Genomic DNA, 22,270 nt, shown 5'->3' on the forward strand with positions numbered 1-22,270 from the left:
TTAAAGTAGTTCAGGATTAGTTTGCTTCTATCCAATTTAATAGCAGTTTTGTTGTTGTTCAGTCGTTTCAGTTGTGTCTGACTCTTCATTTTGGTTTTTCTTGGCAAAGATACTAGAGAGGTTTGCCATTCTTCTCTAGTTTATTTGACAGATGAGGAAACTGAGGCAAGCAGACTTAAATGGCTTGCCCAGGGTCACAGAGCTATGTCTCTAAGCGTCTGAGGCCAGACTTGAACTCAGGAAGATGAGTCTTCCTGATTCCAGACCTGGTGCTCTATCCACCGTACCATGTAGCTGCTCTAATAAATAAGTACCATTATGAAAGATAAATTCAGCACATCGGACATATCTAAAAATGTGTGCCTCGTTTCCCCACCTGTTCACAACCATCACTTCATAGGGGGCTTCATTCATCATCCATCACCCTCTGCAACCCCAACCAGTCTCTATACTGATAAAAGCCTGAAGTCTTTGAGTAGTTGCTAAAATATGTTTCCCTTGAAAGCCACACCACATGTGGGTACAATGGGAAAGGCATCCAATTCATTATTGCTGTACTTTCGTCCCTTTTCATATGGCTATTTCACAACTGAATTGAATAATAAACATGTAAATTAGATTATACACAGCACCTCTGGAGTCGTGGGTACTCCCACTCCAAAGCTGATGAGAAAACATCCCGTCATCACACCAAACTGAAAGCACTCAGCTAGAAACTAACTTCCCAAAGTTCCATGTGTTGAACTAGAACCAGACAGGGAATATTCTATCTAACCTACCAGGAAGCAAAATTGAACATGCTTTAAGGAAGGACCCCATTAGCCAGTCCCCTCAAAGGAAACAGCAGTAGCCTGGGAACCAGGAGCCCCATATTTCAGTTTTGACTTTGTCACTAACTAGGTATGTGATTATGTCAGTAATTGCTCCAAGTCTCAAGCAGAAGACAAGAAATAAAAGACCTAAAATTAAAAAGAGACTTTGGAATGAAAAAGACTCAAGTTTGGATCCTGCCTCAGACACTTATTAGTGGTGTGATCTTGGGCAAGTCATTTCAACTCTTGGTGCCTCAGTTTCCTCATGTGTAAAATGAAGATAATTATATCACCCACCTCACAGAGTAGTGGTGAGGATCAAATGTAATAAAAGATGTAAAGTACTTTGCAAAGCTATAATATAGTATGTTATGATATAATATTTTATTATTTATATATCAACATAATATAAAACAATAAATATAATATGCTTATCACATATTAATTTAATGGAAAATAATGAGTACATTTATATGTTATAAAATAGTAAATATAATATTTATATTAATAGATTTACAAATTTTGCATTATATTATATTACCTTATAAAGCTATAATGTAGCATAATAGAATATAACAGAATAATATAATAGAATAATAGTTAGAATAATATAATATATATAAAATATAAATGCTAACAATTATAATTATAATACTATTATTAAATGAGGTCTTTGGACCAGCTACCCTTTAAGGTCACTTCCATCTCTGTCACTATAAGTTTTTATGCTTTATACATCCTGTGTGTCTAGCAAAAGAAATGTTGCCAATACGCTTTTTATAATTGTTCACATGACTATTTTATAATCAGGAGAATTGCTATGGCTCTGAATTAACCATAATTTTGAGCAATTTGTTTGTGACTTTTTAAAAAAATAGAATCAGAATCTGAAGTAAAGAATAAATCTTTAATTAGTACGTAGTAATAGACAGGATTGCTGTAATGAATATTGATATCAATATGGAACTGTTTTGTATCATTTTTAATATTACAACTTTTTTGATACTGAACTTTTAAAATGTTATGACATAATTATAAAGCATTTGATATTTTTTAAAAGCCTTAAATGTTTCATTAATTTTCCATCATGTTGAAGAGGTCACCATGGGTTTGCAAGGCTATGCCAACTAAGTACAACCTTTGGCAGGTTCAAGCAGGCTGGAAAGACTTCTCAAGTTTATGTCTGGCAATGGATAGTATGTCTGCTGCCAAAAGACTGGCCTAACTCGGTCTGGACAGGCTTAGGACTAGAAGCATGGCCACTGGTGATGGAATTTTTCAGTCACGGTCACTCACAGATGGTCTCCTAAGATGTAGAAGATGTCTCTGTGCTCTGATGAAATCATGGATGTTTAATGTACTGAAGTAATTGGTCTCCTCATTGTTTGGCTGGTTGCTTTTAGGTTACCCATTGAACCCCTTTCTTCCAGTGCTTATTTTCTTAATTGGAGCATACATGGAGGAGGAAAACTACTCTCCCAAAATATTTAGAATGACACACATCCCAATAAGAACTGACTCCCAGGGAAAAACAATTATTAAAAAACACCAAGGATTAGAAAAAAATGGTAAGAACATGAATCAGATTAATATTTTTCAGTTTTTAAAAATTATAGAACAATAAAGCAGCTAGATATCTGGGGAACTGCTATGACTCTGAGTTAACCACAATTTTGACCAATTTGTTTGTGAGTTTTTTAAAAAATGGAACCAGAATCTGAAGCCTGAAGGGGACTCCTGGAGGCTAGTAAACTTGACTTGCTATACTTGAATAAGAATTCCTTCTAATAGTATAGTATTAGTATAATACATATTATACTAATATAATAGTATAAATATAATATAGTATATATATATAATATAAACAGAATAATAAATAATAAATATAGAATATATAGATAAATAATAAATATAATAGTATAAACAGTATAGCAAGGATTTATAGAGTACTTATTGAGTGCTTTAGAAATATTATCTCATTTGATCCTTACAACTACCCTGGGAGGTAGGTGCTATTATCATCCCCCTTTTAAAATTGAGAAAAACCTCATCAGACCTCAATGTCACCAAAACGAAGACTGAGGTGGCTGAAGAGATAGAAAATGAGACAAATCTGCATGTAATCAATGACTGTTGAATTATGATGGCAAGGCATAGCTATGGGCTTGCTAAACCATCCACTTGGAGCATCACTCTTCCTACTCTTTTCTCAGGAAGCCTATCTACTCTCCATGCAAGAAGATGTTACCTTAACAGTGGCATCTGTTCATGTGACTTACAAAGTCTTATCATAGATGATACTAAGGTACATGAATCTTCTAGAGAAGGTGGAATTGGTTCTACTCACCTGTGAAAGTCTCAGTGCATGGATTCACTCCTGCCAGTCGTTTGGAAGTCCCAAAGTCAGAAATCTTCACCACTCCACTATAAGTGTTTACTAAAACATTATCACCCTTAAAAATAAGAAGAAGAGGCATCCATAAGCCAATTCAGACCCCCAGTCTTCCTTCACAAGTTTTTAGAAAGACGGAAAAATAGAATAGGGGTGGAGAAGTGACAATAGGAATAGATGATGGGCGTGTATCATTGGGTGTATGTTGGGTGTATGAGTTGATGTGTTACATGCTCACAATAAGCATTTTTGCCAGTTCCTATTATTACAGGAAGAGAATGAATCTTTGATAGTCCTTGTGAAGGGAGAGAAAAAGTAAAATACCTTTATATCTCTATGTACAATCTGATTTTCATGGAGATATTTAAGACCCTCCAGTATCTGCTTGGTATAAAATTTTATTGTAGGTTCTTTCATTGGACCCCATTTTGATCTCAGAAGGGCAGAAAGGCTTCCTGGAAAAGATAAAACAGAGAACACATTCGATTTGTATACTAAATACATTTAGTATTCTCTCTACAAGTGGTCAGTTGGAAAAGTGAAGAAAATATTTTTATGTAGATTAATTTCAGGCTGTTTTTATTTATTATTGGCAGTAATTCTGTCAGAGAAATTAATGAGATATGCTCTGTGCCTTATAAAAACTCTTTGCGAAATGTTAGTCCTAGATTGGCAGGGATTTATTCATTTGTTCATTTAATTAAAAATATATTTAATGTTTTATTTTCTGCTAGGTGCTGGGGAAGAGTCAAAATTTAAATAAGACCTAGACTTCAACAAGTTTCCAGTTTATGTCAATTTGTTGTTGTTTGGTCATTTTTTTCAGACAAGTCCAACTCTTTGTGACCCCACTTGGGATTTTTTGGGCCAAGATCTAGAGTGGTTTAACATTTTTTTTCTCCAGTTCATTTTTACAGATAAGGAAGCTGAGACCAATAGGGTTCAGTTGCCATGGGTCACACATCTAGTGTCTGCAATCAGATTTAAACTCAGTAAGATGAATCTTCCAGACTCTAAGCCCTTTATTCTATCTATTATACCACCTAGCTATCCTTATGTCACTTTGGCAATGTCAAAAAAGAACTTCAAATACAACTAAGAAAGACAGCATATATTTAGAGCTGAAAGTCAAATACAGCTTACATTTAGACATTGTAAAATATGAGGGTCACAGCTCAAAGATCTAGAGATTTCCAACAGAGGCCATCTGATACAACCCCACCATTTTGCAGAGGAGGTCGCACTGGCCACTTATGGTGAGTTGTCCAAAGTCACAGAAGGAGTAAGTGGCAGGATCAGGATTTGACCTCAGTTTCTCTTCCAAACTCTGTACTTTTTCCTTGTTCTATATTTCCCTTATTTCCTTTCTTCCTTTCTTTCATTTTGATCTTTCTTCAAGCTGAGAAAAGTCAATGTTTTTCATATGCGAATTTTTCAGGAGTATGGTGTAACATTAAAAAATTTTTTTTAACTTTTACCTTCCATCTTAGAATCAATACTGTCAATTGGTTCCAAGGCAGAAGAGCCAGGCAATGGGGGTTAAGTCACTTGCCCAGGGTCACACACCTAGGAAGTGTCTGAGGCCAGATTTGAACCCAGGAGCTCCCATCTTTAGGTCTGGTTCTCTATCTGTCAAGTTCCCTAGCTGTCCTCTGTAATGTACATTTGAATCTTAGCTCTGTGATTTACTTGCCTACGTGACTTAGGGTGAATTGCCTCCCCAACTCTGGCTCCCTTTCCTCATCTATGAAATGGCAGGGTTGGATTAGTCAGTCAACAAATATTTATGAAATGTGCCAGGCATTGTGCTAAGTATTGGGGATACAAAGATAAAAGACAAAGGCCTTCAAAGAACTGCCAGGCTATTGGGATCTCACTAGCTGATGCCTAAGGTTCCTTCCAGCACAGACTCTATGAACCTGAATATAGCACAGCATCATCATGATCTCTAATACTAACAAGAGTTAATAGCTGAGGTTTATATGGCATTTCAAGGTTTACAAAGCATATTCTTTACATCTACCTCATAATGTGGATACTACAAATGTCATCTTTATAGATAAAGAAAATGAGTCTCAGTGACTTGCCTAGAGTGCTGTTATTATTAAAACTAATAATAATAAGAACAAATATATATTATATATATATGGGAAGCTAGGTGACACAGTGGATAGACTGCTGGACCTTGGGTCGGGAAGACCCAAGTTCAAATCCAGCCTCAGACATTACTAGCTGTGTGACTTTAGGCAAGTCACTTAACCTTTTTTTGTCTCAGTTACCTCATCTGTAAAATGAGGATAAAAATAGCACCAGCCTCCAGGTTGTAGCGAAGATTATATGACATAATTATAAAACTCTTAGCACAGTATTGGGCATAATGTTAGCGATTAACTATTAGTCTTAACTATTATATAGTACTTTAAAGTTTGAAAAACACTTTATATTATCTAATTTGATCCTCGNTACATTCAATTTTACCATAGTATATCAGTCTCTGTGTACAATGTTCTTCTGGCTCTGCTCCTTTCGCTCTGCATCAGTTCCTGGGGGTCTATCCAGTTCGCCTGGGACTCCTCCAGTTTATTATTCCTTTTAGCACAATACTATTCTATCACCCGCATATACCACAGTTTGTTCAGCCATTCCCCAATTGAAGGACATACCCCCCTTTTCCAGTTTGTTGCCACCACAAAAAGCACAGCTATAAATGTTTTCGTACAAGTCTGTTTATCTATGATCTCTTTGGGGTACAAACCCAACAATGGTATGGCTGGATCAAAGGGCAGGCATTCTTTTATAGCCCTTTGAGCATGATTCCAAATTGCCAGCCAGAATGGTTGGATCAGTTTACAACTCCACCAGCAATGCATTAATGTCCCACTTTTGCCACATCCCCTCCAACATTCATTACTCTCCCTTGTTGTCATTTTAGCCAATCTGCTAGGTGTGAGGTGATACCTCAGAGTTGTTTTGATTTGCATTTCTCTAATTATTAGAGATTTGGAACACTTTCTCATGTGCTTATTGATACTTTTGATTTCTTTACCTGAAAATTGCCTATTCATGTCTCTTGCCCATTTATCAATTGGGGAATGGCTTGATTGGAAATCACTTTTTCTAAATTTCTGAGCAATTGCTCCTTTGCTTTGGTAGAGATGAGTAAGAAGTGGAATTGGGCTGGGAAAGCATGAGAGGGAAGGCCCTTTAAAGAAATCAAATCATAGGTACAAATGAAAAAAATGAGTTCTTTCCCAACCCCTGAAAAAACTTAAAATGCCCTTAAACATCACATAAGGACACAGCAGAGGTAACAACTCTCTTTAAATATTCAGCTCCCGTATGTAAGAGCAAAGAATTCATATCTCATCTTCTCAAAGACAGAGAATATGTTCGTGAGCAGAACATGGACCCATATGATAAAATACCAGAGTATCAGCAATTTCAGGAGATAGCTATCTGGTCCCACTCAAACCAGAATACGAATTCACTTTATATCCTCTCCTGCAAGTGGCAACTCAAGAGTTATTGATGAGGAATTCAATACGTCAAAAGACAGGTCATTCCACTTTCGGATAATTCTAACTATTAAGAAGTTTTCCTTATGTGCAAATAAGTCTGCCTCAGTGCAAATTCTGTGTGTGTGCATTGTATCTGTGCTTAATAAAAATAATTAATATTGATAAAACAATAATAGCATTTTCATAATGCTTAATGTTTACAAAGCTCTTCTTATATGCCCCTTTCAATAACCCTTGAGGAAGGTGCTAATCCTATTTTATATTTGGGGAAACAGACTGAGTGAGGTTAAGTGACTTGCTTGGGGCTATACAGCTAAGTGTCTGAAACAGGGTTTCTGTTTAGGTCTTCCAGACTCCCAGTCAAACACTATCCACTAGTGCCAGCTAGCCAACAAGAAAGAGAATCATTGACTCTTTAAATTTGGAAGGGACAGGGACAGGCTAGGTAGCTTAGGAGATTGAGTTCCAGGCTTAGAGACAGGAGATCCTGCATTCAAATGTGGCCTTAGACACTTCTTAGCTGTGTGACCCTGGGCTTCATTTCACTTAACCCCCATTGCTTAGCCCTTACTGCTCTTCTGCCTTGGAACACAGTATTGCCTCTAAGATGGAAAGTAAGGGTTTAAAAAAAGAAGAAGAAGAAGAATTAGAAAGGACCTTAGAAATCATCTAATCCCACTTTATCCTTAATGCAGGAAAATTAATACTTTCAGTGGTTGGCAAATTGACTTCGCTATTTCAAATCATTGTGTTCTATTGTTGGACAGCTCTAGTTATCTGAAATGTCACGGATCTCTTATCAAAGTCAAAATCAGCCTCTTTGTGACTTTTGCCTGACAATTTTAGCTTTGCCTTTTGGAATAATTAAGAACGAATATGATCCTTCCATAGGACTTTCTTTTCCTATGATCTAAAGAGGACTCTCTTTCAACTCTTCATCCCACCAGAACCTTCTTTTCTTCTAAACTAAATGACCCCAATTTCCTCTATTGTTCATCATAACACAAAAAGGGAACTACCTGAATAGAGCATTGGGTTTGGGGTCAGAGAAGTCCTGAGTTCAAATTTGAACTCAGAAATATACTGGCCATATAAAGTCCCTTAGCCTCTCTTTGCCTCAGTTTCCTCATCTGCAAAATGAAGATAAGTGGAGATGATATTACCTCTGTGATAATTAGATTAAGTGTACACTGCCCATCTTTAGATTTAATCACCAAAGGTGAGAGCACCTTCCAATTCTGGGAGGTCTTAACCCACATGTGCTAGAATGAGTAAGGAAACAGAATCAACTGACTGCCCCCTACGCTTTTGTGATTGGACACACAGGCTAAGGGATGGCACTGGAAGCGATGCATATGTGACCCCTTTAAAAAGAGGGAGTTGAGTGAGTGAAACTGCTTCTGGTTTGGTGAAGGGGACCTGAGGGAGCTTTGCTGGTTCGTGACCGAGACTGTTCCACGTGGTGAGTTTAAAGACTGAATCTTCCTGAACTTCTATTAAGAAATTACTTTTTATAGACTCTGTGAATGAAGTTTGCTCCATTCACCTCTGGGCCTCAGGCCCTTTTACCCTAGGCTGAGGGTTAAGATCTACCTGGACTAATTAGTGGGATAGATTCTTATTTCCTTACTTTCTCTCTCTCTTCTCATGTAAATAAATTTCCATAAAAGTCAATTTTGATTTAAGATTATTCTTAATTGAGGATTGATAATAGTTCAATCCTCTGGCGACCATCTTTTAATATATTGAACCCATAAACCCCCCTTTTCACCCTTACACTACTTACTTCCAAGAGTGGTTGTGAGGATTAAAATGAGGTATTTGTGAAGAGCTTAGCACAGAACCTACACATATTAGGTGCTATGTAAATGGTAGCTGTGATGATGATGATGATGACAAGGCATGGCTTACCAATTCTCAACATCCTGATTGTCTTCTTCTAAACACAATTTATTTGGACAATGACCTTCATAAAACATCATGTCCACAACTTATACAATATTGAACTATGGTTCAATTTGCAGAGAAATAGTAGATGAGCATGTATCATGATCATGCTTCTATGATCTTCTTACATATACACATGAGAGGAAGCATGTCGTAGTGATCAAAAAGCTCACCTTAGAGTGAGGAAGCCTAGCTATACCTCTGATGCATATGGACTTTGGGGCCCCCACCAGCTCATTTAACTCCTCACTGCCCTAGATAAACACTTCAGGCCATAAAGCATCTTCTGACCCAAAGTGAACAGATCTGGTCCAAAATATATGTGTACCCACAAACATACACAAACTCAGCTTTAGGTCCCATATACTTAATTCTTCATCATTGCCATTAGGCTGTTTTGGTTGTGTCTGATTTTTTGTGAACTCCATTTAGGGTTTTCTTTTTCTTTTAACTAATTTTCTTTTTATTATCATCCATACTGGTCATTGTAAGAATGCACTCATATTTATTAAATACATTTATTAAATATATATACATATAAACAAACATTAAACATATATACATAAAAATGAAGGACATCATTTTGTCACTTAGTTATTATCAGTCATGCCCAACTCTTTGTGACCTCTTCTGGGGTTTTCTTAGCAAAGAAACTGGAGTGGTTTTCCATTTTCATCTCAAGCTCATTTTAGGGAGGAGGAAACTGAAGCAAACAGGGTTAATTGGCTTGCCCAGGGTCACACACAGCTAGTAAGTATCTTAGGTGGGATTTGAACTCAAGAAAATGAAACTTCTTGAATCCAGGTCTAGAGTTCTATTCCTTGTGCAACCTAATAGGGATTGATTTGAGAAGATATGCAAGAAAACTACAACAGGAAACTAATAAAAATGCTACGGATAAGGTAGGAGAGGAAAGCAAAAAGCATGCATTGTTCCATATTTCTATATTATTACATGTATTATGATGTTCTTTGCAAAGTCTTAACATAGTATTTGACAGAAAGTAAGTCTTAATAAGGCAGTTAGGTGGTTAAAGTGGATAAAATGCCAGTTAGGCCTGTAGTAAGGAAGACTTGAGTTCAAATCCAGACTCAGACACTTTCTGGCTATGTGATCCTAGGCAAAACAATAAATCCTGTTTGCTTCCATTTCCTCATCTGTCAAATGAGTTGTAGAAGGTAAAGGCCAACCATTCCTAAATCTTTGCCAAGAAAACCCCAGAAGGGGTCACAAAGAGTTGGACATGACAGAAAATAACTAAATGACAAGCAAAAAGTATTTAATAAATGCTTTTTCTTTCATTCATTTATATATTGCTGGATTAAATATATATGTATATATTATATGTGTGTGAATGTATACACACACGCAATTTTTCAGATGTGAAAAAATGTCCACCTGAAAAATGATAAGGAGTTTTTCTCTATTTCAGGGTATATAGTTTGTTCAATGGTTGCATGTTTTTGAATTCACACTTATATTATACTTATATATGATATATATAATTACATTACAATACAATAAAGTTATAATTATACAAAACATGCCATGGTTCTAGATCAATAAAAATATGCAGTGCAAATCTGAATTATGCTACTGCTTCACAGGATTCATGATTTATATTGATTGGCCCTCAGTCTTATTAAAATCAGTTTTTAAATAGTATAATTTTCTTTCTTATTTGACCAGACTTGTGATTTCCTTAGTATAAGGGGGTCCAAGGGAGGAAATCCTCTCTACCAATGCAGATGAACACTTTTTCTGCAGCCAGTAAATACTCAGAGACCTGCCTAGAATATTAAAGGATTAAGATATATTTACCCAGGCTCACATACCATCAGACTATCAACCACAACACTTGAACCTAGTTCTTAGAGGCCAATGTTCTTTCTATGTTTGAAAGACTACCTTTCAGTTTCTTCACTGTGTGAAATTTTTACAATTCTTGGATACCTTATATCACTCCAATTTATTTGAGTTGTACAGTTAAGATTTATTTTCCCTCCAATAAAATTTTAGATAAGCCAACATCCATGTTGGTAATAATTTTTCCTTCCCTGCCTGAATCACCTCAGTCATTGCCCTAGAGATGCCATCCATGAGAAGGCTACATACAGTGTGACTTACCTGCTATCTCTCTCAGGTATCTCTTTGATGGCTATTCGAACTTGGTTGCTAAGATCTCTCCCAGCATATACAATTCCATATGTGCCTTTTCCTAGGACCACTTTTTCACCATTCTCATCATAATCATATTCATACTGGGGGAGAAAAAGAAAAAACAGAAAAACAACCAAACATCATTCTTGAGCAAAAGCTCCTTTTAATATTAGAAACAAAAAGAGAATAAGCAATTATGGCTTTTAAATTTATATGATATATATGCATACATACATATATGAATATGCATACATAAAGAGAATGGATGTTATTTGAGCACGGCACTACCATTTATTTCTCAGATTATTTATTTTTAATTACAGAATTCCAAAAGTATGGAATTTCCAGCCATTGTTTACACATACATCTGTTACTTTATTCTGTCATTAAATTTGTATTTTTAAAGGTATCATATTTTTATTAACTTTAGATCACTTTTTATATTAAATTCAATCAATAAACATCTATTTAAGATCTACTATATACAAAGCAAATCAAAAAATGTGCTTTGGTAAAGGACTAGACTTGAAGTAAGGAAGATTTGGGTTCAAATCATACCTCTGACATATATTGTATGACTATGAGCAAGTTATGTAACCTCTAAGTGGGAGTTGCTGATCTACATTGGTAGAGGGAGTTTCCACACTGGGAGCTTCCTACAACAATGACCTACAGGTTTCTCAACAACAATAGCACAAAATCAATGTTTAAATATGCAAGACACTGGGCTACTGAGGAGGAATGCAGAGAGACACAGATCGTAATGTTAAGGAGCTGCCAATCTAATGGTACATATGGGGCCAGAAGACAAATATTCTATGAGAGAGAAGATAAGCAAGCTGAAAATACTTCTGAGAAAAATGATAAAGAGATAGATGATGAATGGATGGAGAAAGAGACAGACAGAGAAAGACAGAGGAAGAGAATATTTCTATTGTAGACTCATAAAGTTAGATGAGTGCTAATGAATTTGAAATCTAGAACCTTCTAAAAAGTTTCCATCTTACTTAATTTCATTATCTCAAATAACCCATTTTTTTTCTTTCTAGTGTAGCCCAGGCTATGTATGAGCTGAATGATCCTGTAAATGTCACTGAGTCCTGTTGGCCTCAGTTTCCTCATCTTTAAAATGAGCTGGAGAAGGAAATGACAAATCTCTTCTTTGCCAAGAAAACCCCAAATGGGGTTATAAAGAGTTAGACACAACTGAATAACAACAACAAAAATATAGTTGTAATATCCATGATCTTAAGTGGGGTGAAACTGCCTCACAGAATTCTATAGGACCCCCCCAGAACTCCAGGAGACGGGGCAGTTGGGGCAGTTAAGAATGTGACCATAAAAGCCAAGACTCCCAGTTTGCAAGGACACTCTTTTGGGGTTCAAGGGAGGCTGGGAAGAAGTGTAGGATTGCTATTCTTGTTAGCTCATCTCTGATCTCAGGTAGTAGGGAGTTACTTTGCTGTTTACTCCATACAGACTATACCAGGCTTTGTGCACTGGGAAAACACCTCGATTGCAATATCTCAACTAATTACTAATTTAAATAGATCTTCAATCAAGGTTACCTTCACCATCTTAGACTTAATAACATTAGATTAAGAAAAAAGTTAGTTTGTGAGGAAGATAGAAAGTTAAGTTATTCAAACACATTCCCCTCAGAATGCATATCGAACAAATTTCCTGAAGATACTAGGTAGTTTGCCTCACCCTCAACCCTGAAATTTACCTCCACTTACCCTGTTTTCCTGAAATTAATAAATCCCTCCCCTTGTTAAGTTTGAGAGCCTGTGTGAAATTATACTGGGGTTATACCCACCATTAGCATACATTACCTAAGCAAAATCTTCATCCAAGAAAGCAGGGGAACAGCTGTTATCCAGAGAGCAAGTCTACTCCATTAGAAAGGCATCATGAACCTTTTATCTGTCTCAGGTTTTGGGGAACAATCTTCTAACAGTGGAAGTAGCTAATATCAGTGGGATTATTTCCTATCTGTTTACCATCTTAGCCCTGGATTAACCAAACCTAAACAGCCTCCATTTCTTGATCTAAAGGGGATTCAGTTAAAACTGTTAACCCTTCTGCTTCAAATGCCTCAGGATGGGGAGGAGAAAGAATGCTATTGACTCTCACCCCTCCCCCTTGCTTGGATAGCCTGCCTGATTCTTTGCACTGACTCCATTAGCAACCATTACCAATCTGAATCAATCTTACAATAGCCCACAGTCTTTTTTAAAACTCTTACATTTTGTCTTAGAATAGAAGTATTAGTTCCAAGGCAGGAGTGGTAAGGGTTAGGTAAATAGAGTTAAGTGACTTGCCCAGGGTCACATAGCTAGGAATTGTATGAGCTCACATTTGAACTCAAGATCTCCCATTTTCAGATCTGACCCTTTATCTACTGAGCTACCTAGATGACCCTGCAGAGTTCATTTTTTAAAGTTATTTTAACTATTCTAAATATTCCCTCCACAAGTACAGATTACAATCCCTCTAGGTTAAATGAATTCCTTTTGGAATTGTTATGGCTAAAAAGTTCAATGTCCAATAGCCTCTCTTCTAACATGTACTTCCAAACTTTGCATCACTAACCTCAAGTCTATCAGTGATCCCTACTTGGAGTCTTTCCAGCTTGGTGCAATTTGCCTGAGTCTGAACTCCAATAAGAATGGGTTTAGAGAAATCATGACCACTGCCATAACACCACGGGGCACTGATAAGTGCTTCAGTGAAGAGCTTAATTAATGTACATCATTTTAAAACTTCTAAAGCAACCCAGAAGTATAGCTTCAATATTACTTGAAAGCACACTAAAGCCTCATTAATTATAAATACTGGAGCTGAGAAGACTCATTTAAATTACTGGCAAATCTGGTTAATTATAAAACAGTTCCAAATACATTCAGTAATGTGGAGTGGGTTGATGTAGCCCTGGCAAGGTTAGGTCTGTCCTGAGCTTATTTCTAAATAGATAAGAACTCAAAGTTGCTAGCTAAAGGAGATGTAAAGATACTTGGAAAGGCCTGCCTTAAATTGTCTAACCATCCCCCTTTATTATCTTCTACACCCAGCTTGTTATAGACTTTATTCCATGCAATTAAGAGGATGATATTAGATACTGGGAAAGATATAAAGATTTTAAAAGTCCCAGTCCACATCCTCATGGAGCTTATAATCTGGTTTTAAAAAATTACACATATATAATCCATTTTATATATTTTCTAAGGGTCTAGATTCTTTCTTCTGAAGCTTTTCTTTGTTTTGAGGAGTATTCCTCTAATCATGTCTCTAAACCACAGTATGAGATTCAGTGTCCTATGAAGGGAAATTTAAACCCAAGCCAAACTGTCACACATTTTGATTTCATGACATCCAGAAGAATATACTGTGTTGCTGAGTATAGGTTATCCTTGATAACTATGTTATCTGTTTCTGTTATAATCTTACAAAACAAATTATAATCCCTTTTATGTGAAAAGCAATAGTAGATTCATCGTAATCTTCTCATCATCAAAGACAATAAGTAATTTTTAAGTTCAATCAGAGGATGAAAATAGGGAAAGAAGTTTTACAATTTTCATATCTCATTGGTAATCTCTTATTTCTAATGGAACAAGACTCACCTCTAATGTATCCCCATCGATCTCTCCTTCTAATTCCACTGTACAGCCCGCCACATCAGTTATTATCTCTTTGACTAAAGAGCAAAACCTGGAAACATCAAAGGCCACCAAAAAATTCATAAATTTGTAACAACAGTTTTCCTTCATCTTTACCTTCATGTTAAATTCATCATAGTTGAATGAACACTGACAGTGGGTGCTACTTGCAATTTGGGGTGAAGGAAAGGAAAAATCTCTTTCCTGAATTGCAAATGTTTGGGGTTTCGTGATAACCAGTTAACTATCCTTTTCACTTGAGGGTTTTAGTCTCACGTATATGGCAATATAGAACCTAGAGCATTAAGAACAGAAATAAAAATTTGGATGTAGAAAGAAAATAAACAAATAAAAATTATTATGTGAATATTAGGATTTTTAAGAATAAACACCAGAAATTATTATTTGTTAAATAGTATTGTTAGCCATTCTTTATATCAATAATCATAATTCCCAGAGATCTTCAGAGGACTCATTTTTATAAGGAATAACTTTCATTTCCCTAAAATTTGAGATCACCAGGGAAAAGGCAGTGATGAGGGATGTTTATGGTAAAGTCTCTAAATGGAGCTGGAGAAAGGCACTGCTGAAAACTGGCTTCCACTTTTACCCAGGAATAAAGCTAGGCGGTTTTCAACTTCTTCTTTGCCATGAACAACTTTAGCTACTTAGTATAGTAAACTCGTCTCCAAAAGTGACCCCTATGCAAAACAATGTTTTTAATGCATACTATAAAACACATAGGATTGTAAAGGGAACAAATTATGTAGAAATACAGTCAAACAAAGATTTTTTAAAAATCCTTACCTTTTGTTTTAGAATCAATACTGGTTCTAAGGCAGAAGAGAGTCAGGGCTAGTCAATGAGGGTTAAATGATTTGCCCTGGGTCACACAGATATGAAGAGGAGAGACTAAACCCAGGACTTCCCTTCTCTAAGCCTAATTCATTGAGCCATCTTTCTCAAGGAAATAATTTTTTAAAAAAATTCACGAGGCAGGATAAGAATCACTGTGCTAGAAAGGCACAATAGTGCTGGCCCTTGACTTGTGGTCCAGGAAGACTTGTGCTCAAATACAACCTCAGATACTACCTAGCTATTTTGCCTTGTTTGTCAAATCTTGTTTGCCTTGATTTCCTCATCTGTAAAATTAGCTGGAGAAGGAAATAGCAAACCACTCCAGCATCTTTGTTAAGAAAACCCCAAATGGAAATGTGAAGAGACAGACATGGCTGAATGACTAAACAACAATAAAACAAAGAACAGAGCAGAGTGATATACTTAGTGATTATAATAAATCAAATGACACAGCACTAAAGTAAGGCTGAACTCAAGATTAATTGTAATTGACTCATCTACACCCAGAGTAGGGAGACTAAAATAGATTTCTCTCTTCTCAGGAAAGGGTTTGTACCATGCGAGGGGAGTGCTGCATATGCTGTCAAACTGATCAATTTTGTTTAACTGTTATGGTTTTTGTTGTTGTTGTTAAAGGGAGAAATCAGGTAAAACCTATGATATAAAAACTGTCAAGAAAAATGTTTTAAAAAAAGAAAAGTATGGTAGCAATGATGAGTTTAAAAATCAACCTGGTATTGCTAATTTGAGATCTGGGGAGTCCTATTCTAGACCAGAAAATAGATGAAATTATTGCTATGTCCCAATTAAAGCAAAAAAAGAATTCTCTTGAGTGTTTACTGGTTGCCAGAAGTCTAACTTCTGGATAAGAGGGATAATTATCATGCTGTGCTTGAAACATATGATTACAGTTGCATTTTTAACATTTTAAGAAAGCAACTTCAACAAATATAACCCCACCCCACAATACAAACTTTATCTTTATGGGGGCCCCTTTAAACTAGTTCTCTATAATTAAAAAAAAAAACAAAGTAGGAATGAAATTAACTCACCTACTGCATTGATCTTCAGTAGAAAAGTAAATTTGAAAGTCATCAGAGTTATCATGGACATAAAGAAAACAGCACCGTTCATCAAACTTGGATATGCTGGAAAATGTTCATTAAATAATGAGAAGTATTATATATAACTTGGTGTATAAGGATTTTAAATTTACTGAAGATTCCTTAAATTATTACAAAACTTCTTCCTTTTTTTAAAGGATTAATATCCCAATGACTCACCCAATGAGTTTTTGATTTCCATATGAATAATACTTAAATAAATGAGAAATGTCTCTTACTTTTTTGAGACTGTGTTTACAGATTCAATTCTATAAACATTAAACATCTACTCTACCATATAGCACTGGGCAAGATACTGTGAAGGAGACAAAGAGGCACATGGAGAGAAAAATCACAAAGAGAGTTTTGTTTCATTAAAAAGGGAATAAAATGAATAAAACAGTAAATAGTTGTCATTTTTCATTCATACTGACCTTATTCCCCTAATGGAGGAGGCTGTAAAATTCCATTCATGAATTTGTTTCTGTAGGGACCAAAGGCACAAGTCAAGAGTTCCATGTTTCAGAGCAAATTAGAACATAACAGTCATTCTTTTTTTTTTCATTCAATATTCAATTCCTTATGCTAGTTATTCCACATGAGACACAATTTTATATATATTTTTTTAAATCTGCAATATCACATAAAACTAAATAGCACAGAATAATAGAAATATATTTGAGAGTATCATGAAAATTGATTTAGGTCCATTTTCTAGCTATGGCCGAAAGCTCTATTTTAGTAGAATAGAAAACTCCTCTCTGTGAAGTATATAATAACACCATTCATCTTCCACTGACATGTCAGAAACCACAGAATAAGAGCTGAATTTATTAATCCAACCACGCAGTGGGAACACACCATATCTAGAAGGGTAAGACCTACGAGAGGAAGTCAGTCCCATGGGAAGCAAGCACCAAGCCCTAGAAAGCATTTTCCTTGAAGAGAGTTCTTTTCTTTTTCCTGTTTTCTCTCAGTCGTGACACGTCAAATAAAAGAAATAGGAAGGAAATCTAAGAGTACAGGGAAGGTTACCAACAGAAGCTCATGCTTAAAAAAGACCTTAGAGCTTTTCCCAGGGCCTACCATAGTGTTAGCACACAATAGCTGCTTTAAAATGCTTGTGAATCCACTGGCTGAGTTTATCTAGTGCTAAACATTCATTTCTGAACAGACAATTCCTCTTCAACACTCCCAGAAAGAGGTCAAACAATCTACTTCATTGAGGTGGACAAGAACTTATTTTTTATACTGATTTTTCCAATTAACAATCATTTATTAGGCATCCACTATGTACAAAGCATTGTGCTAAGAATTTATTTTTTTTAATTTATTTTTTCAATTAACAAGTATTTATTAAGTGCCCATTATGTACAAGGGATTGAGCTAAACAATGAAGTTTTAAAGGCAAACCTAAAATCATCCCCACCCTCAATGAGCCTCACTCATTTGAAGAACCCATTCATTCCAAGAGATCCCATACACTTCAGTTTGGGGCAACTCTCATTGTTACAAGCCTCTCTCCACACTCAATGCCCCTACACAATTTCTACTTATTGTTCCTACTTCTGAACTCTGAAGCCAAGCACAAAACGTTAAGTTCTTCTTCCACATGATAGTACATGTGGCAGATTATTCTGGAGGGGCAGATAGGACGGGAAAGACTCCTTAGTCCATCCAGAAAAAAGTCCTAGTTCTGAAAACTTCTTGCTTTGAACTATACCAGTGATAGAATTCTGAGACTGCAAAAGCATCATTTTAATCCTTTCAAGAAGGGGAGATTTCACTCTAGTCATATGTACAAAGAAACGTGTCCTTTCTTGCAATAGGCAAGTTCTCTTGAAAAACTACTACACTCAATTTTTTTTTTAGGAATATAAATAGAAACACTGAAAGTAAATGAAAACAATTTCCCAAAAAGGAAAAAAAACATTTTTTATTGTATTCTTTGATGCTTCCTCAAACAACTACTTATGCAAAATATTTCCTTAGACAAATTCTAAATGATTCCTTTCCACTTCACCACTCACTAAAAACAGCCTCCAGCTTTCTTACCAATAGTACACTATTTTATTTATCCATGAAAATTCCTATCAAAGGCAAGAGACAACTAAAGGATTCAAATGATTAGGGCAGATAGATAAAAACTTATTTTCTAAAAGAACCAAACTTTAAAAATAATTTTTTCAGAATATTTTTATTAGTAATAATTTCTTGGCAAACACTTCTTGATAATTCACAATAGATGCTTAGTAAATGTTGCCCTTAATGTCATAAAGTGGCAAAAAGCTAACCAGGAAGTACAAGTTGTTTTGCAATCCCAATATAAACACACAGAAATGAAGTGAAAGTGATAATATCAATAATAACAGAGTACATTATGCCAAATGATGCACCAGTTGCTTTCCCTAGTTGATTACAAAACAAAAAGGAGACAAATTAAATTGAGTCCATTTGCTGCATAAAATAGCCACATCTGATAAAGGAGAGTGCTAGCTTGATGAGCTATGTGTGTCTACTAAAGCAGGCATCTCCAATTTCTTTACTACACTTTTTGGACTGCCTAAAGCATTTAATAAAGAGAAAGCATGTGAAATACACAACACTCCATCATTATCAATGACTGTGCTGACTACATTCTGAACTGAGAGAGGAGTGTTCTTGGCATCATATATTGGATAGAATTACTACACTTGAGATGTTCATGACTCCATCTATTTTGGGTGAGGTGTTTCTATTTTAGATTGGGGAATTTGCTTACTCTCCTTTACACATGTTTTATTTTTAAAGACATTTATGTTTAGATTCACCCTTGTTCTAAATCATGTTCAATTTGCAAGTTTCTTTTAAAACTTCATGTATTTCTACCAAGTTCACAATGGAGAGCTGTGAACATATGGATTCACATGGATAGAGGGCACACACAGTGCTAAACAGAATCATTTTATAAAAGGAAAAAAAAAGAATGAAGTCATTTGGGGTACAAAGGGAAGATAAAAACCTGTTACCTTTCAAAACACACAAGTCCTATATCCTGTGCAAAGTAGGTAAGACAGTTTACATAAAGGCTCTCTCTAATCTATAGTTTTACTATAGTAGATTGCAGAATTACCTATTTTAGACTAGCCTTCTTGTTGGGGATAGCCATGGGACATGACTTAACTCCTTGTTGTTTTGAGCCCTTGGACTTGGGCTTTTCTAGCTAACACTTAGATGTGTGATTAAAGAGTACAGAATAGCATGAAGAAAGGTTATGATTTATTTTTCTTACCACTTCTGTGGGGGAGACATGCCATAAAGAAACAGTTCTCTCCTCTGCCTCTTTGTTTATGGAAACATAAGAAGGCTGGTAGACTTTGGTTGGCTCAATCACTAGAACCTAAAATAAGAACAAATTGGAACCTATTGGAATACACAGCAATAGTCATTATACTCAAAGCTTGAAAGGAATCTGTTGCCCCAGCTGGGGAAAACAAGGAAATACTAATCATTGGTATTCAGGTAATAAGCAATTGCAACAAAGGTGGGAAATGAAAAATTATTTTGGCCTCACCTACCCTTAGGAAGCAATCCAAGCACTAATTGGATGCTAAGATTTCCTATTCTGTTATTGTTGTTTAATTGTTTCCTACTATGAGGAATAGGGATTTTCTTAGCAAAGATGCTGGAGTGGTTTGCCCTTTCCTTCTCCAGCTCATCTGACAAAGAGAAAACTGAGGCAAACAGGAATAAGTGACTTGTGCAGAGTCATACAGCTAGTAAGTGCCTGAGGCCAAATTTGAACTCATGATGATGAGTCTTCCTGACTCCAAGCCCAGCATCCAATCCACTGTGCCACTAAGCTGGCTGCAGCTATTATTACTGAACCTTTCTAGTCTCAGTCTCTTCATCTGAAAAATGAGAGGTTTGTACCAAATGACTTTTCTAGTACCTTCTCTATATCTATGATCCTCTAGGGAACAATATAAGTAAAGAATTTTGAATAAAAAGTACCAAAGGGCACACAAAGGGTATATGTTTAAGAGTCAGTTCTCTGAAAACATAGGATAGACCTTTATGTAGATTAACTGCATTATTAGTATTTTCTTCATCATGTTAAGTTTAGACAAGTGGCAAAAAACTGAATCAATTGATTTGTAGCTTTTGATGACTTTTGAGATGTAAATGCACAAACCCTTTAACAGGTTTCTATCTAACTCTAAAGGACTTTCAGAAAACTATTAACCTGGAAATCCCTTGAAGGCAGGGGCTATCCCATCTTGGCAGTAAACTTTGGCACTTTCCTAATTGTTTTAAAGCATATTCTTTAATAAGTTTTTCAGAAGTTTTTAAGTGGTAACCCTTCTCCCCGAAGGAGTGACTAGGTGGCATGGTGGATTAAATACTAGTCCTGGGTTCAGGAGAACCTGAGTTCAAATTCACCTTTAGACACTTCCTAGCCGAATGACCCTAGATAAGTCATTTAACTCTTTTTGCCTCAATTTCCTCATCTGTAAAATGTATGGAAGAAATGGCAAAACACTCTAGTATCTTTTCTGAGAAAACTCCAAATGGGGTCATGAAGATACATTCACAACTTAATGATAACCTCTCCCCAATCTAAAAACCAAATAAAATGTTTTTAAAAAATAGGTTTTACGATATCTTACTGGAAATCTCAGTCCATTTGTGACTTCCTTCGTTGCCTCAAAAATTATATCCAGCCAGAAATTAAGCAGCTCCTGTCTATGAGAGTGCTCAATGGTGAGCTTCTTAAAGCGCTGAATTAGTTGCAGGTTCTGAACTAATGATCGCAGATACCTATAGGAATAGAAACGGGGAAATTAGACCCCTCAGGAAAAAGAACTTAATTATAGCTTAAATTAGATTTTTACTGAATTGCAAGTCCATCTGCACAGTCAGCTTGTTGGTGAGTATTATTTTTCAAGAAACTTCCCAAGGATGCTGTGTGTGCCTTTCTTATATTCAGGTGAAAGGATCAAAGGTAAAGCTTACTATTAAGTTCTTTTTTAATGAAACTATGAGCTGAGAATAAATATTCCCTGCATAGGCATTCTAACTGCCCTGACTTGGTTGAGAGCATGAACTAATCAAATAATGAATGCAAACTATTCTTTGTCTCTTAATCTATGGAGAATGGATTTTTTCCCCCTAGAGGGGAGATAGGGATTCAAGCAAGGAGAAAAACTTTGAAGAGGTCTTCCTAGCATAGAGACAAACCTTACAAGTTCCTTCCTCTTGGCTCCAGATAGTCTCAAAAGACTGAACTTTGATTCAGGAACCAAACTCTAGGACCATTTGACCAAGAAGATACTTAAACTTTGCATTCTAGTCTGGCTCGTCTTGTACAGAAGAGATGGGGAGCTTGCCTCTTTTGCCTTATGTGTCTGTTCACTTTGCCACCTCTTTCTTCTCAAATGCCCTGTTTGTTCTTGGGACTCCTTACTTTTGTGGGTCTCATTAATTTGGAAAGAGCAATAGCTTATGGGTCCTAAACTGAAAGCATGGTGGACCCAGAAAGAGTAAATCCATATTTCCCACCAACCCATTCCAAAGTTGATCTTAACAGAAGGACACTAGCTTCCATCTTTCTTTAACAAAGAATTCAGAATGCCAAGCCAAAGATGTGCCATCATTTCTCATGATCATATCTTTTCCAAATAATAACAATAGTTAAGGCTTATAAAGCACCTCCTGTTTTTATACTTATTATTTTGATATTACAATCCTCATAATAACCCTAAGAGGGAGGTGCTATTATTATCCCCATTTCACAGAGAAGGAAACTGAGGCAAATGGAAGTGAAGTGACTTGCCTA

General features: G+C 35.9%; 1 protein-coding gene across 1 annotated transcript in view; it reads right to left on the reverse strand.

The window, feature by feature from the left end:
* The window catches only part of MAP3K15 (mitogen-activated protein kinase kinase kinase 15), a 131,415-nt gene that overhangs the window by 21,147 nt on the left and 87,998 nt on the right, over positions 1 to 22,270 (reverse strand). The window contains exons 10-18 of the mRNA XM_044669206.1: positions 21,102 to 21,252; positions 19,724 to 19,831; positions 16,887 to 16,936; positions 16,402 to 16,497; positions 14,456 to 14,543; positions 10,797 to 10,930; positions 10,410 to 10,459; positions 3,529 to 3,659; positions 3,160 to 3,265 (exon numbers count right to left, since the gene is read on the reverse strand). Of these exons, the coding sequence (XP_044525141.1) occupies positions 3,160 to 3,265; positions 3,529 to 3,659; positions 10,410 to 10,459; positions 10,797 to 10,930; positions 14,456 to 14,543; positions 16,402 to 16,497; positions 16,887 to 16,936; positions 19,724 to 19,831; positions 21,102 to 21,252 (914 nt within the window). The remainder of the gene's footprint in view (positions 1 to 3,159; positions 3,266 to 3,528; positions 3,660 to 10,409; positions 10,460 to 10,796; positions 10,931 to 14,455; positions 14,544 to 16,401; positions 16,498 to 16,886; positions 16,937 to 19,723; positions 19,832 to 21,101; positions 21,253 to 22,270) is intronic.

The sequence above is a fragment of the Gracilinanus agilis genome, chromosome 3, assembly GCF_016433145.1.
Source record: "Gracilinanus agilis isolate LMUSP501 chromosome 3, AgileGrace, whole genome shotgun sequence".
Taxonomy (NCBI): Eukaryota; Metazoa; Chordata; class Mammalia; order Didelphimorphia; family Didelphidae; genus Gracilinanus; species Gracilinanus agilis.